Raw genomic sequence first — 15,877 nt, 5'->3', positions numbered from 1 at the left:
CGCAGTGGCCACAGTCCCTCCCCTCCTCCTCCTCTCTGTTCTCATTGGTGGCGCAGTGGTCACAGTTCCTCCCCTCCTTCTCCTAGTCTGTTTTCATTGGTGGTCAGCGGCAGCCGCACACAGTGGGGAGGCAGGGACTCCCTCCTTCTCCACTGTGCCGGCTCAGGAGAACATGGTGAGTGCCGAGAGCGGCGCATGCCATGTTCTACTGCGATATATAAACGAAATCTCTATCATTGGCCAGATTTATATTGTTTATATTGCATACCGTCTATATCGCCCACACTTACTGCCCACAACCTTAAGCTGCATTTATACGAGCCATTAATTGCCCAGATTATCAGGAATGATCGTAATCCACAGTCTCCCCATGTAAATATGCTGATCACCCGATGAATGAGAGAAGCGCTTGTTCATCGAGTATTCCTGTCGTTCATGCAGGCACCACCGATCATCATTTCTGAACAGCAGATCGTGCTGTCTAAACAGCGATATGCTGCTCCGAAACCATGATGTTGTATGAGGATGAGGGATCGTAATAGCATACAGTAAAGGGGATCATTCCATGTAAATGCATGGTCTCCTTCATTGAACAAGTAGCCAACTGTCTTGAAGGAATACTTCCTTCCCAATAATCGGCTGGAGAATCGTTCTGTCTAAATCCACCTTTTATCTTTGACCTCTCCTACTACTATTTTGGTAATCCAGACAGTTGCTTAGTTTATCGAAGCAAAAACGGTGGCTGTGTTGGACTCATGTGGCTGTGTCATGTGACACAACACAGTTTCATCTCCTTACAGTGCCGTGGCCTTGCTGCTGATGGTGCTCCATAGGTGAGGCTATCAACTGGGCACAACGTGCCTATCACTGTATAGCTTTAGCCTTCCTTTCTAAGAGTTTGCAATGAATCAATATAGAACATTCACTGTACTATAGTTTTATATCACAATTATCCCTCATAGGTAGACCTGTGTATTCTCTGTTTGTCTTCTCTATTATTATTGGATATTTAGGGTAACAAAAAATAGGTACAGAGGGATCCCATTGGATGAAACACAATATCTTCTTCATTAAAGGTTTATTTGCAGCAGGTTAGGGTACTTTCACACTAGCGTTATTTTTTTCCGGTATTGAGTTCCGTCCTAGGGGCTCAATACCGGAAAAAAACTGATCAGTTTTATCCTAATGCATTCTGAATGGAGAGCAATCCGTTCAGTATGCATCAGGATGTCTTCAGTTCAGTCACTCTTACGGCATTTGGCCGTCCAAAATTCCAGAGCACTTGCCGGAATTCCGGATCCGGCATTATTATCCGGATTTATGGTCTGCGCACGCGCAGACCTTTTAAAAATACAAAAAAAAATACCAGATCCGTTTTTCCGGAGAGACGTATCCGGTGTTTTAATGCATTTGTTAGACTGATCCGGATCAGTCTACAAATGCTATCTGCACACATATTTCCAGATCCGCCAGGCAGTTCCGGCGACGGAACTGCCTGCCGGATCTTCACAGCGCAAGTGTTAAAGTACCCTTACATGATCTGGGAAAATATACACAGTGTGTGCTGCCATGTTAGGTGTTTTTTTTATATGACATAAAAAGCTGATAATCACACACAAACCATGACTTCATAATACAAAGCAGACCTGTTTACATACGAAAATAGCCCAAAAAAATAATGGTAGAAAATAGAAAGAAACCTATATAAAAGTGAGGGTGCCCCCACCCCCAATCATTCATTCTAACAAGGATAGGAAGGCCTAATGGCATTTGCTAACCCCACATATACCCAGATGAATTGGGCCCTTCCTTCAGGGACTATCTCCAAGGCCTGTGCATCTTTGGTAGATAACAACCCAGTGTGCCATCATTAGAGTATCCATACTTTAATACCATTTTGTTTTCTTTGAATATGAATGGGTCCTAAATTTGTAGTGGATTAATTTCATTATATATAGGTATAGTGGTTGGAGCTCTGTTTTTCTGATACAGAGCTCCAAATCCTTCTAGATTTTAAAGACAACGTTTAGACTGGTTGCAGGCACCACTAGAGGGAGCTCCATGCATAGTGTTTATACATTCAATTATAAAACCGTATTTAGTATGCTCCCTCTAGTGGTGACTACATGTGGCCAGAATGACATATCTGTGCAAATAGTTTTGAGATCTCCTTTAGGAAAATAAAGCTGCAACTGCTATAAAATTTATTAAAAATTTAGCTGGGAATTGTGGACCCAAAAATCACATGTTGATGAAAGGTGGTAATTCACATTGAAAGAAGGTTGTATAGTGGTTCCTTATTCCCCAAAGCAGTCAGAACGGCTTTTATTTTATTATTGGAAAGCTTCAAATGTAAAGATGTGTTATCCTTCAGTCTTGTGTTTGTAACACTTTGGAGAGACAGGCAATTGTATAAAAGCAGTCAAGTTGAGAAAAGCACATTCTAGCAAATAAACCTCTGATGGCAGCAGTATGTCTGCGGCAAATCATATACACATACTCTGAGGGACGCCTGTATTTTGAGAAGAGGACATTGCGTTCCTATGTTCTTATTCGCTCCCTTCAGTCGATTGCAGAGTACTGCAGTATGGATTTACCTGCCTCCTGTGAGTTACATTATCTCACTTTCTCTGAGACCATAAAACTTTTCTATAAAGTAATAATGTGATCCTTATTTAGGGAATAAAGCCTGCCATCAATACTGGAGTGGCCTGCTGTGCAGAATAACAGGTCTCTACCGCTCTCTGTTATTGATTTCCTATTTTTGACTTTGTTGACCACTAGTTCCCATTCTTGAATAAGTCATTATATTTATTGCTTTACTGAGATATTATGTCCTAAAGTAACCTGTACACAACTTTAAAGAGGGACTCAAGAATATATATTACCCCGATTACATTGATGTTACCCCCCCCCCCTCTCCAGCATTGTAGCAATAGTTCTAAATTGTGATCTAAAATGTGAACCTAGAAGAGAATGTCACCATATGTATAAATACATTTGAAGGGACCCAAGCCGCATACTGTAGTGAAATGTGCGCTGATTTCTGAGCTGGCAGTCGCTGCTTTCAGAGTACTAACAGACCGAACCTTGCAGCGTGTGCCAACCTCGCATGCTGCATGTACACAGGAAAGAAAGCTGCTACAAAAAGCATCTTTCCCTTTGATAGAATCATTGGGCCTCAAAACTCTCTCATAGTAAGACTACGTCCACATCTCTGTTAGAGGTGATATGGCAGACTGATCCAGCATAAATTGGGCTGCATGCAGCGGTATTTGTCCGGCTGAAACCCAACATTTATGCCAGAATCAATAGGGATCCCGCGGTGATCTGTTGGATCCGGCAATGTCGGATCCAGTGAATGCCAGTAGGCTGTTCTCTGCCGGAAATGTTCACTGGAGAGATGTAGCCTTAGACTGTCCTTGCTGCCTATAGTAACCAATTAGAAATTATAATTTATTTCTTAATCTGCTCTGGAAAAATGAAAGCTGAGCTCTGGTTGCTATGGACAACAAAGTATTACGGTTGACATATGAGGCCCATTGTATTTGTGCATTACGTGAACCACCGATTGATTTCAATGGAAACCATGTAATGCTTTGTTTCTCCTGTGGTGGAGCTGCAGGAAGCTGAACCACTTGCTTCCAGGTTCTGTCAAAGATTACACTAAAGGCTCATTTACACGACCGTACTTATGTGTCTGCGTTCGTTCTGCAATTTTGCAAAACGGATACAGACCCATTCTTTTCAAAGGGGGGCGCAAAAGGTGTGCTGTCCGCAATCCATACTTCCATTCGGTGGCCCCTCAAAAAAGATAGAGCATGTCCTATTCTTGTCTGCAATTGCGGACATGAATACGCATTTCTATCATAGGACTAGCCGTGTGCGTTCTGCAAAATGCCGGTATCCGTGTTCTGCGGATCTGCAACTTGTGGACCGCAAAACACATACGGTCGTCTGAATGAGCCTTTAAGCACAGCAGGACACCGTCTGATCAGCTTCTAGTCTGGGGTTCCTTCTAAGGATGGATTCATACCTTGCGCCAATTGACTGCAGCTAAAAGCAGTTTCATTATTGCTAGCTGTGCAGTAAACTGGCATTAACTATGAAGCTGCTATGAGCTGCAGTCAATTTGCAAACCATGCTTATCTGCAATTAGACATGGTTTAACTCGCAGTGTGAACTCAGCTTAACATTAATTATCCATAGTGGACAACACCTTTAAAGAGAATCTGTAACCACAAAATGGCACCATGTTATAGAGCAGGAGGAACTGAGCAGATTTTATATATAGTTTTGTGGAAATAGATTCGGTAAAACTTGTAATTTATACACTTTAATATCTGCTTTTCTGACTTAAAAGGGTTTCTGAGACTTTTTGAGACTATGGATAGGTCATCAGTATACAGTATGATTAGTGTGGGTCCGACTCCCTAGACACCCGCCGATCAGCTATTGGAGAGGGCAGCAGTGCTTGCAGTAGCTCCATGGTCTTCTCCATGCTCACTAATCGTAGTGCTGTCCATTTGATAGTGGCTGTACTTGGTATTGCAGCTCTGCCCCATTTACTCAATGAGCTGAGCTGCGCCTAGGCCATGTGACCAATGAACATGACATCTAGGATAAGCTAGGTCAATCACTACTTGTTAGAAGGGTCCCTTGACAATAAACTAATCACAAAGTGTCCGCCAGCTGAGACTGGCAGCGATCTTCTGTAATCTAAAGGAAATCTGGCAGTAAGTGTTCTGAGGGGTTAGACAAACTGTCCTCCAGACACCCCACAGTGAGCTTGTGGGGCTCCAATCGCTTGCTGTGGCAGCCTGGTGCCTTGTGTAGGCTCTCAGGTCTGCCATAGTAAACTGCCTGTTAAAGGGGTATTCCAGTTATAGAAAGCTAACCCCTATCCACAGATCAGTTAGGCTCCTAAATGGTGTAGTGGCTCGCTTTTATTCCGACCAGCCGCTCTGTCCATTTCCGGGGTGCTTCAAGGGGTTCGGGGCCCCCTTTCTAATGAACAATAGGACAATCACCGATCTGATAGTTAACCCCTATCCTGTGGATAGGGGATAACTTTCTAAACCCGGAATACCCCTTAAAGCCTTCAGGCAGGGCTCTGTAGGTAGTGCAGAGAATTCCCATAAACTGCAGTAGTATACCATTGCAGTCTATGATATAAGTGATCGAATGATCACAGGTTCAAGTCTAGGGGGACTAAAAATGAAAGAAAAAAAATGAAAAATATATTTGAAAAAACACTCAAATTCATATCGACCCCCTTCACAATTTTGCTGATAAAATACGAAATAAACATAACTGGTCTCTCCACATCTGAATATGTCCCAACTACAGTATTAAAGTATAAAAGTATGTGTCTTGCAGGGTAAATGTTGTAATGGAAAAATAATCAAAATGGCCAAATCTTTTTTTTGTGGCCCCAAAATTTTGAACAAAAAGTCATATGAACACACAAAATGGCACCAGTAACATCTACAGCTCTACCAACAAAAATAAGCCCTTCAGTTCTGTAGATCGAAATATAGAAAAGTTCTGGGTGTCAGAATGTGACAATGCAAAGAAATGTTTTTTTTGTTTTGTTTTTTAAGTAGTAAAACATTCACATAGATTTTTAGTGGCAAAAAGTTACAATTCTTTGCGCAAGTCCGTTTTACATAAAAAAATGTGCAACTTATTACAGCACTCGCCACTTTTTTTTATAGGCCGGGCCTATGCAGTTCGACAGATTTAACATTACCTATGCCAGAAAATTTGTGTAAATTACATCTGAAATCCACACCAATTACTAGCTATCATGCATTACAGTTTCTGGTGCACAGACCTCCTAAGATGCTCCACTGGTGCCCCAGTCTTGATAAATTCCCACCAATAACTACATAATATAGTTTACTGAACATTGGGTTGATGAATGCACCCCTTTTTAGAAAACTGCAGGAAAGCTAGTCACTCAGAACTGGCAAATGTGGCAGGCCAGACTAGAATGACCGTTTCATCTCACACCTAAAGGGCGTCTTCATGCTCTTCAAATTGTGTTGCAGAAATTTCCACAATTGAAAATCGGCTCCATTCCTCTGAATGTGGCTTTTAGAAACTGATTTTCCGTTGCAGAAATTTCTGCAACAAAATCCACAGTGTGTGAAGGCCTAAGATGCATCATGCTTAGCAGTGAAAGGCATGGTAATCATCCATTGAGGAAGCAATTGCTACAGTCAAAGCAGTAGAAGCCTGTTTCGGTTTTGCCAAGACGTTGGTCTTATTGCACCAGAGTATGAATTCCCCGAAGTCAATCTTTTTAGATCTGACGGCATCTTAAATATATGGCGTCTCAAAGTGGTGGAGTGCGATGAGAAGTACTTCACTGTGGGGACCATGCACATCAGTTGTACAGTTACTAGACGCAGATGCTAATAATCTGGAGGAATTTTACTTAATAGAGGTCATCATGAATTCCCAGATGTAGTGCAAAATCCTGAGAGAGAGAGAAGATGCTCTTCTCTCTGCACACTTCGGTCATCAAGAAGGACTCGCTAAGTACTGTTACATTTCTAGCATTTAATCAAGATTGTAGTCCTTTTTTGCATTCTTTCTTCATTTTACAGATATTTTACAGATCTCTTGTTTTTATTAGATGTTTAAAGAGGTTGCCTGGTCTTTACTAACTGAGGGCATATCCTCAGGACCCCCCACTGATAAACTGACCCGCGCTGTCCACTACAAGGTTGATGGGGCTGTGCAGGGGCAGAATGCGGACTTTAAGTGGCCCCATTTTGTAGGCAGTCGAAATTGAAATCAGGGTCAACACGAGTAGGTGGGGCCAGCAATATTATATTTACCACCCCAGCAGAGCCAAATACCAATGGCCTCACAAAATACTGCTCCAGCGGCACAAAATACCTCCCCAAAAACTGCCGTGTTCTGTCCTCCTAATCTAGTTGCCTCAGGATGGCAATACAGTTGAATTCAGGGATTAGCAGGGGAGAGTTAGATCATTACTTACCTGGATGGCAGCCCACTGGGAAGTTTCCCTGTATGGTCTATGGTCAGTCCGCCACTTAGGCTATGTACAGCGGGTCGGGGGGTGGGTGCCATACCCCCACCAGTCAGCTAGTGACGGCCTATCCTAAGGAGAAGTCATCACTTAGTAACGCCCAGACAACCCCTTTAATAAATTACAAGTTTGCATTGTTTAGATAAGTGCTCATTTAGAAAAACTGGATATTTAGCTTTAAAGGTGGTATACTTATTTGTGCATTGTCCTGTATAATTTATATTGTTTATTGTATATGTATTTAGCCCCAAGAGATACATTTCATTTATATAATGCATGTATATTGGGCTGAGATGTTGTGCATAATAGATAAATGTGGAATATAGTGGCTCACCTCGCTTGTCACTCTGGTAATGGTGCCCTGCTAAAAGTTATTCACCTAATCTCTTGAATTAAACAGTTGTGTATTGATTAGCAGGCACTCACCATCTGTATTTCACACATGTATAACACATTTATTGGAATTATTAGGTAGATAGTAGAAACAAATAATAAAATATAATCATATAGCATAGATTAGGACCATAAAAATAAGACATAAAATAGGGTAAAAATGCAGTATTGAAATATATGGTAAAATGTAGTCACATAAAAATCGAGTACAATATCCGATGAGAATATTCGGATAAAATTTGGATAAAACTTAGATGTGAATTAATCATCCAAGAAAAAAAAGACATATATATATATATGCACTATCGAAGTTGCTAGTGAATCAATTCAGAGTCCCGTATAGTGTATTTTAAAGTGCGTAGTGGAAATAGTTCTTGTACTGTGCAGAATATATGGTCATCCAGAAGTCCTGTACAAGTAATAATAGCTTTGATTCAATCCACTGCAGTGTTGGTATCATTGATATATTATTTTCAGTTGAAATAATCAGACTATGTAGCTTTGATCGATAGCTTTCGAATTGTAAATGCGATTTTTCTTGCGAATGGCTAAGTAATCGATTGTCTCTACTTACGCAAGACTTGATGATGCTTACTGCAGGGGCGTCCCTCCCGCAGTACAGCCAAACCGGGAGCTGTTTTTTGTTTCGTATTGCGCTATTATGGCGCTCAAATGTCGGCGTCCCACGTGGTGGTTTGTGGTCACGTGACTTCTCTACGAATAGATGCTGGAGAAAACAAAGTTGTTCTGTTCGTCTTTTATAGTTCCGATTATATCGGGTACGCACTTTAAGGTCCTGCAGGATATTTATTTGATAGTTTGGTTTCTTTAGCCCGCCAGACGCGTTTCGAGGTGACCTCACCTCTTCATCAGTGGCTGTCAATTTGGATGATCATGGCTTACAGCTTATGAAAACCCCAAAGTCACAATCTCAGATCCCCTTTGCTCAGGGGGTATGGATTAATTAGCTGACTAGAGCTAATTAATCCATACCAAATTATAACAAATAAAGGCGTGAAATATCTCGCTTTGCATGTAATGAGTCTATCTCATATGTTAGTTTCACCTTTTAAGTTGCATTACTGAAATAAATGAACTTTGCACGATATTCAAATTTTTCGAGTTTTGCCTGTACACACAAGGTCTGATATTATCCACCCTGTATACATCTATACAAATAATGTGTGCAGCCATAAAAGCTGCATGAAAAGTGAGCCTTAGAATATTGAACCTTTTCACAAAATTCGTATTTTAAGCTGCATTAATGCAATTCCTTTTAATTTGTGTTACTGAAATAAATAGACTTTTGCACGATATTCTAATTTTTCGCGTTTCACCTGTATATTTGTACTGCATTGCTTCCCTGCTATTACCTTCTGTTGGTTAAAGTGAAATATCTAATGCTTTCAGAGCTTTATGTTTAGTCTTTGGTGGTGGTTAATCTTGCCGGCGGATGTCCTTTAGTGATAAATGGGCCATAAGCTGGCATGAACCTGGCAGTAATTCTGTAACAGAAAGTGATCTTCCTTTAATATTTCCTGACAGGGAACGGGGAACTGAGTAATAAAGAGTTCATCGCCATTATGAAGCAGCGTTTAATGAGGGGGCTGGAGAAGCCAAAAGACATGGGATTCACTCGTCTTATGAGAGCCATGTGGAAATGTGCCCAGGAGACGGCCTGGGATTTCGCCTCACCAAAGCAGTAAGAGGAGGAAAGGAGCGAAGTCCCATAGCAAATTCAAAGATGATGAAAGACTTTCAAGAGCACAGACTGATGGAATATGAGGGAAAGTTAAAGGATCAGTAAATGTTAGCGATCTACAGTAATACGAGTGCTTAGTGTCGCTGGCTGTTTTGCCTTTGCCAAATTGTGTTACATTATCCTGTCACTGGAATGATAGTAGGTTATAGTCGTCCAAGAGCGCCATTTATTTCGTCCGATGCCATGTGAGGGCTGAAGATGAGTGGAATATTCAGGTTGAGTCAACTAGTAAAAAGTCAGAGGAGTCATTAGCAGTGCGTCTGTGGTGACAAAAGATGATCTCTGACTTAACCTACATTTCCATGGTAAATTAATATGAAAGGTCCCACGTTTCCCATATCAGGCTGTGGGACTGATAATTAAAAAAAAAAAAATATAGGGTGAGGAAAAAAATTGGAACCACAGTGTTAACCATCACAGGCTTTGTTCATGTCTCATTTTTGTATACATTTGGAGTATTCCCCAACCAGTAGCCTAGATGTATCCACTGGCCCTATGCACCCATCACATGCCAAAAGAGTGTCCTTGTATAGAAAAGCATAGGAATATGCAGAGGAACACAGTAAAACTTGTATACTAGGTTGTATATGTTTTATGTATGTTTTATTTTTGCAATGGGATCCTATAGGCACGTCATCCCACTGTAACCACTGGGCAGCACAGTCGAATCTGACCAAGAGGTTTCCTCCAACAATTTAGATTGTGAGCTCCACTGGGGACAGGAAGTGATGATAATGTCTGTAAAGTGCTGCAGAATTTGTCAGTGAGTAAAAATTCAAATAACTAAGATACACCTATACAGTAGGATACGTTGCAGCCTTCCATCAGCGCTGTAGGACAGGAGGTCCTCCCAAAATCTACTCCCACAAAGGCTCAAAATGAGATGTGAAGAAAGTCTAATACTAGAAATACTTTTACCGAATATTTGAATATTTTTAGATTGAAAAGTGTCACCGTCTATGGGCCATAGTTACATCATGTCCATCTTTACAGTGCAGGTGAATTCATAGACACTGCTTGAATATTGGCTTAAAGGCGTTGTCTCATTTCAGCAAATAGCATTTATTATGTAGAGGAAGTTAATACAGGGCACTTACTATTGTATTGTGATTGTCCATATTACCTCCTTTGCTGACTTCATTCATTTTTCCATCATATTATACACTGCTCAGTTCCACCCTGCAATCCATCAGTGGTGGTCGTGCTTGCACATTATAGGAAAAAGCGCCAGCCTCTCTGACATTGTGTGCAAGCACGGCCACCGCTGCTGGATTGCAGGGTGGAACTGAGCAGTGTATAATATGATGGAAAAATGAATGAAGCCAGCAAAGGAGGCAATATGGACAATCATAATACATTAGTAAGAGCCTTGTATTAACTTTCTCTATATAATAAATGCTAATTGCTGAAGTGAGACAACCCCTTTAACATTAAATTTTTTTCCAGCTTGATGTGGGCTGAATAAATTGGTCTCTTTTCAATGCTTTGGTGTAGGCTACTGTGATGGTCCCAAAGGTCATGAGCTGTTATCTAGCCACTAGCCTCTATAACCCAGAAGTGTTTCAGAGCCCTTATGTACGGTGTAATCTAGTAGCACACACATATATGAGGATGACCGGTAGATTTCAAGTTTAGGACGAATAAATGAGAATTATACCCTACAATATAAGACAGGAAACGAAACACAGCTTAACTTATGCCACATGGTAAGGACTTATTTCTGGTGTAAACGCAAACAACTTTGCACGCGGCATCACTAGTAATCCCGAATATAAGGAGGTGAAATGAATAAACTGGTACAACCTGATGATATTAGACCTTGTTTACACCCGTTCATATAACTACACTATATATATGTTTGCTACAACTTTCTGCAGTTGGTTTGGTGGTCAGGGAAGCAGGGAGATATGACTGTAAATACAAATAAACTGTTCTTTTGTTCAAGTGGTTGTGAGTTAATGGTATTTTCCTTATAAGACATGAAGTATGACTGTCCCTTCATAAATTCCTCCAAGAAAGTTTTCGTTAATGAGGACTCCCAACTGTTATAGCAAATATTTGCACTTCCCATAAAATAGCTTTTCTGAAGCATCACTCGTTATGCAGTTCCTCTGTTATTCCTCCTGAATATTTGTGATAAAATTGACAGTTGGACATTACCATTTTCCCATGTCAGAGGGGTGTATCCCTACACAGTCAGCACTGATTGGACAGTATCAGAGTGTAGGGACACACCCCCATCTGGTAACATCCAGTTGTCAAGTTATTCATAAACTTCTAGGAAGAAGAACAGAGGGATGGCACAATGCAGAGTTCAAAGTACAGCTGCTCCAGGATTCTTTTATGAACAATAAAAGTATTTACGAAAGCAAGGATCAGCAACCTTCGGCACTCAAGGTGTGGTAAAACTACGACTCCCAACATGCAGCGACAGCAAAATATTCGGGGGCCTCCCTGTATGTATTCTATAGGGCTCTATACAATTGGACTTTTTTCTTCCAGAAACAGCTCCACTCTTGTCCATGTGCTGTGTCCAGTCTGGATCAGGAGAAAAGTAGCACATTTGGCATAAGCTGCATCCAAGAAAGGACATAATGGTCTTGTCACATTGTGCATTTGCTCTGTTCCAAATTTGGCAATTTGAACAAAACAGATCTTAGCCAAAATAGTTGGGGGGAAAAAATCCACCAGTGGAGAGGTCCTATGTAATGAAACTCCGTGGAGTCACAATACAATGGATCTCCATCTGTGGAGAGGGCACACAAAATTTGTAACTAATTTATCATCTGAGACATTTTAAAAAGTCACAAAAAAAAGGCACAATTATACTCCAGTGTGTGTTTGGGGTGGGGTTAAACAAGTGTCATGATTGAAGATGTGGCAAAGAATTTCCCTTTTATAATAATTTCCCCCCTCTAGGTAATGAAGCTCCATCTGTGGAATTACTGTTATAAAGGCCATTAGTGGAGTCACTTTAAAGGGAATCTGTCACCACGATTCTGAACTATTATTTGCAGTAGTACATGAGTAGTGTTACAGATTCTGAACCAGTTTATCATTTTTTATTTCCATTCTGCCCCTCGTTCCCCTACTGTCAGCACTCAAAGCTGTGCTGAAAAACACGGTCCGTACTGCTGTGCCGTAATGGAGAGTCCTGACCATGTATTGCAGTTCAGCTTTAAACCATGACAGTGAGGGACGGGTGGGCAGTAGGAAAATTAAAAAAAATAGCTAACTGGACTCCTTATCTGCAGTATTACTCATGTATTAGAGCAGATAATAATCGAGGATCATGGTGATTGATTAATTTTAATGAATATATTGGGAAATCAATTAAATGGCAGTTGCCTAATATGAAGTTAATGGCAGAATCGCTCCTTTTACAAGCCAGATGAGATGGTTATAGCCTACATATCTACAGGAAACTGCAGCCTGCATTTTTTCTGTATACATTTTTGACCTGGTCAGCTCTTGTCCATGTTCTGCTGAAGGGAAAATATTGGGGATTTGATTTTTTTTATGCAATTCCCTAACCTGATCTTAGGAGGCCTCCAATGCAGCTGTTATAAATATTCTGGAGACAATATCCTAATCTTCTGACAAGGTACAGATATGGGAATTGGGGGATAAATTATTGGATTACTCATGGACTGAACGCTCATGGACTAATAAACCTTTGACACAGGTAGGTTGTAGTATACATGTTGTAGTATTTTCAGATGTGTGAGATGTTTCCTCTGTATCATTCACTCTCTAAATAAGCATATATTACATAACACTGCAGCAAAAGAGAGATGTGGACAAGCCTTCTAATAGCCTAAAATAAAAAAGTTATACTCGCCCCTTTCTCCAGCTCCGTTCTGTGAAGTGCTGGTCCTCCTGCCACTGCTTGTTTACAAACTGCAGCGGTATACGAGACATGGCTGCTGCGGTCTAACACTGAGGACAGTGATTGGCTGCAGCAGGGACGTTCCATACACTTGCACATCACTGTGCATGGCCTAGTGTTGGTGACATGCAGGTATACGGCACGTGACCACTGCAGCCATTCATTATACTCGGTGATAGACTGCTAAGGATAGCAATTTGTTGTGGCAGCAGAACCAGACCAACTTTATTTTTTTAAGGCTACTGCAGGGCTCGTCTGAGATTTTTAATCATCTCTGACAACCCATTTAATGAATGCTGAAAAAAAATGCAGATATTAGTTTGCTGCTAAGGGGCAAGTGAGGAACCATGACCAAATCGTCAAAAAAACGGAGCCTACGCTTTAAGGCCTCATGCACTTGACCCTGACTGTTTTGTGGTCTACAAAATATGGTCACCTTCCACGTGCAATCCACAATTTTCTCACTCCCATTACTACAAATACCTCTTCTTGTCCACAATACACATAAGAATAGGACATGTTCTGTAATTTGTGGAACAGACACACGGATGCGGACAGCACACGAATGACATTCTTTTGCTGTCTGTTTTTTTTAGTGGACCCATAGAAATGAATGGGTGTGCAATCCACAAAAAAAAAATGCAGATTGGACACCGATACAAAATATGGTATTGTGTATGAGGCTTAGTCAAACCGCAGATCCGCAAAATATGGATGTGGTCCGTGTGCTGTCTGCTTTTACTTTGCGGAACAATTGATGATCCATGTGCTTTCTGCATCCATATATCCATTACACAGAATCCTAGAACGTGTCCCATACTTGCGTACCATGGACACATTGAAGTCAATGGATCCGCAAAAAATGTGGATGCAACACGGACAGTATCCGTATCCATACGGTTCTGTGCATGAGGCCTTAAAATGAGCAATAAAGTCCTCTATTTTAATGAGCACAGTTTGGCAGTAGCAGAAGCCGCACAGTGCAATTGTTGCTGTAATATACCTCACATAAAATACCAGAATACATAAAACACAAGGATGTGCTCCAGTGCATTTAATTAAATGTAAAACAAGTGGTTGAGTCAGGCCATAATTTTCAGATCTCATCCCCATTCCCTTATTGATTGCATGTAAGGCATTGGTAGTAAACTTTAATACACAGTGCTCTTATATCAATGCTGCATAAAAAGATTGCTTATGTCCGCTAACATTTTTGTACTCTTGTTATCCACACCTTCGTATTCCTCCCCCCCCTGCCAAAATCCCCTTGTTACATCTGGGGGAACCCAAACTCTATACCTATTCATGTTGGGGTATATGTGAGACATTCACTAACAGTAGTTATGAGTGGTGAACAAAAAAACAAATTCATTAGTATCACTGATGTCCGAATGTTATATCCTGTTCCATTCCAGTTCGGTGACTAATAAGTGTTCAGATGGAATCAAGGTAAGTTTATACATAATGCTGTGTTATATACTAGCATTATATGGAGTTTGTCAGTAGTTTTGACTATGCTGAACTACTGACAGCATTAAATAGTGCCTGGGGACAAACACAGCTTTTGTGGAGCTTTTCTCATCAGGAGTAGCGTGAATAATAGGTTATGAGTAAGGGACGCGTCAACTGGATAGCCATGCCTATCTGGTAAGATTCCAATATGTAGATTCCATTGCTATGACTTTGATTCAATGAATTATTGGCAAATGAAGTGAAGGATTTTAACTACTGGAACGGTGCTGAGGTTTCTACGTGTAGTAGCATGAATATGAAGTTTTTTCTTGTCTGCTAGATTCTTCCTCTGCAAGTGTCCTGGAGGCAGAGATTCACTGGGCAGCGTGCTCTGCATTAGGGCTCATTCACACATTTTACAGACAAGGATAGGACATTTCTGTAGGAGTAAAAAAAAAAAAAAAATCTGAATTGCGTCATGCATTCATCTGGTATCAGTGTTTTGCGGCCCGCAAAACACATGTGGCTGTGTGCGTAAGCCCTTAAGCTTCTTCACAGCCCCTCTGCTTTGAGTAAGAGCTGTAGCATTCAACCAGGAGACCAGTACAGCTGTCACTCAGGCAAGGGGCTGTGAAGCTCCGCCTCCAGAAGGTATGTTTGTTCTGTTCTCCCCAATTTAGTACTGTCAGGCACCCTTTAAACATTTAGATGAGTTGTATAAGATTAAAAAGAAAAAGAAACAGAGCAAATCTTACTCATTAATAGGGCTGTATGCTGGGTAAAAAATAATTACAAAAGCCTCACGATGGGTTAAAAAAATCAGAAGCTTCCTAGGAAAGATGCTGGCAGTGACCAGGATTGGCTCTGATCCTGGTCTTTAAACTCCTCAGACGCTGCGGTTAATAGCAACTGCAGAATCTGAGGGGTCAGAAAGAGGGAGGGGTTCCCTCTGATCGGAGCCCCCTAGCAAAAATCACTGGGTTCTGTTTCGCTGCTATGGCAGCCTGGGACCATGTGAAGCCTGTTGAGCCATGCCAAAAGCCTGTCAAAATCTCACCAACTGCAATAGTATTTTATTTCTGTCTATGGTACAAGCCATCAGAGGATCACATAATTTAGTCCCCTAAGGGTTATCGTCAAAAAAAAGTTTTTAAAATATTAGAAATTCAAAAAAGTTAAAATTTGTATTGCTGCGTCCAAAACTGCACGGACTATTAAAGGGTTTCTGTAACTAGAATTTTCACTATTAAACTGGCTGATGTGCTAATGTCAGCTGCACCTTTCTATGCTCTTCTTCTGATTATTCATGCCCCCGTTA

General features: G+C 40.9%; 1 protein-coding gene across 4 annotated transcripts in view; it reads left to right on the top strand.

Moving 5' to 3' along the window:
- MICU1 (mitochondrial calcium uptake 1) overlaps positions 1 to 10,382 on the top strand; it is a 291,530-nt gene extending 281,148 nt beyond the window's left edge. For all 4 annotated transcript variants that reach the window (XM_040435039.1, XM_040435038.1, XM_040435037.1 and 1 more), the window contains one exon: positions 9,002 to 10,382. In XM_040435039.1, the coding sequence (XP_040290973.1) occupies positions 9,002 to 9,162 (161 nt within the window). In that variant the 3' untranslated portion in view covers positions 9,163 to 10,382. The remainder of the gene's footprint in view (positions 1 to 9,001) is intronic.
- The last annotated feature ends 5,495 nt before the right edge of the window (positions 10,383 to 15,877 follow it).

This window comes from Bufo bufo, chromosome 6, assembly GCF_905171765.1.
Source record: "Bufo bufo chromosome 6, aBufBuf1.1, whole genome shotgun sequence".
In the NCBI taxonomy this organism is placed as follows: domain Eukaryota; kingdom Metazoa; phylum Chordata; class Amphibia; order Anura; family Bufonidae; genus Bufo; species Bufo bufo.
Note: the sequence above shows the minus strand (reverse complement) of the source record. Positions and strands in the feature narration are given on the sequence as shown.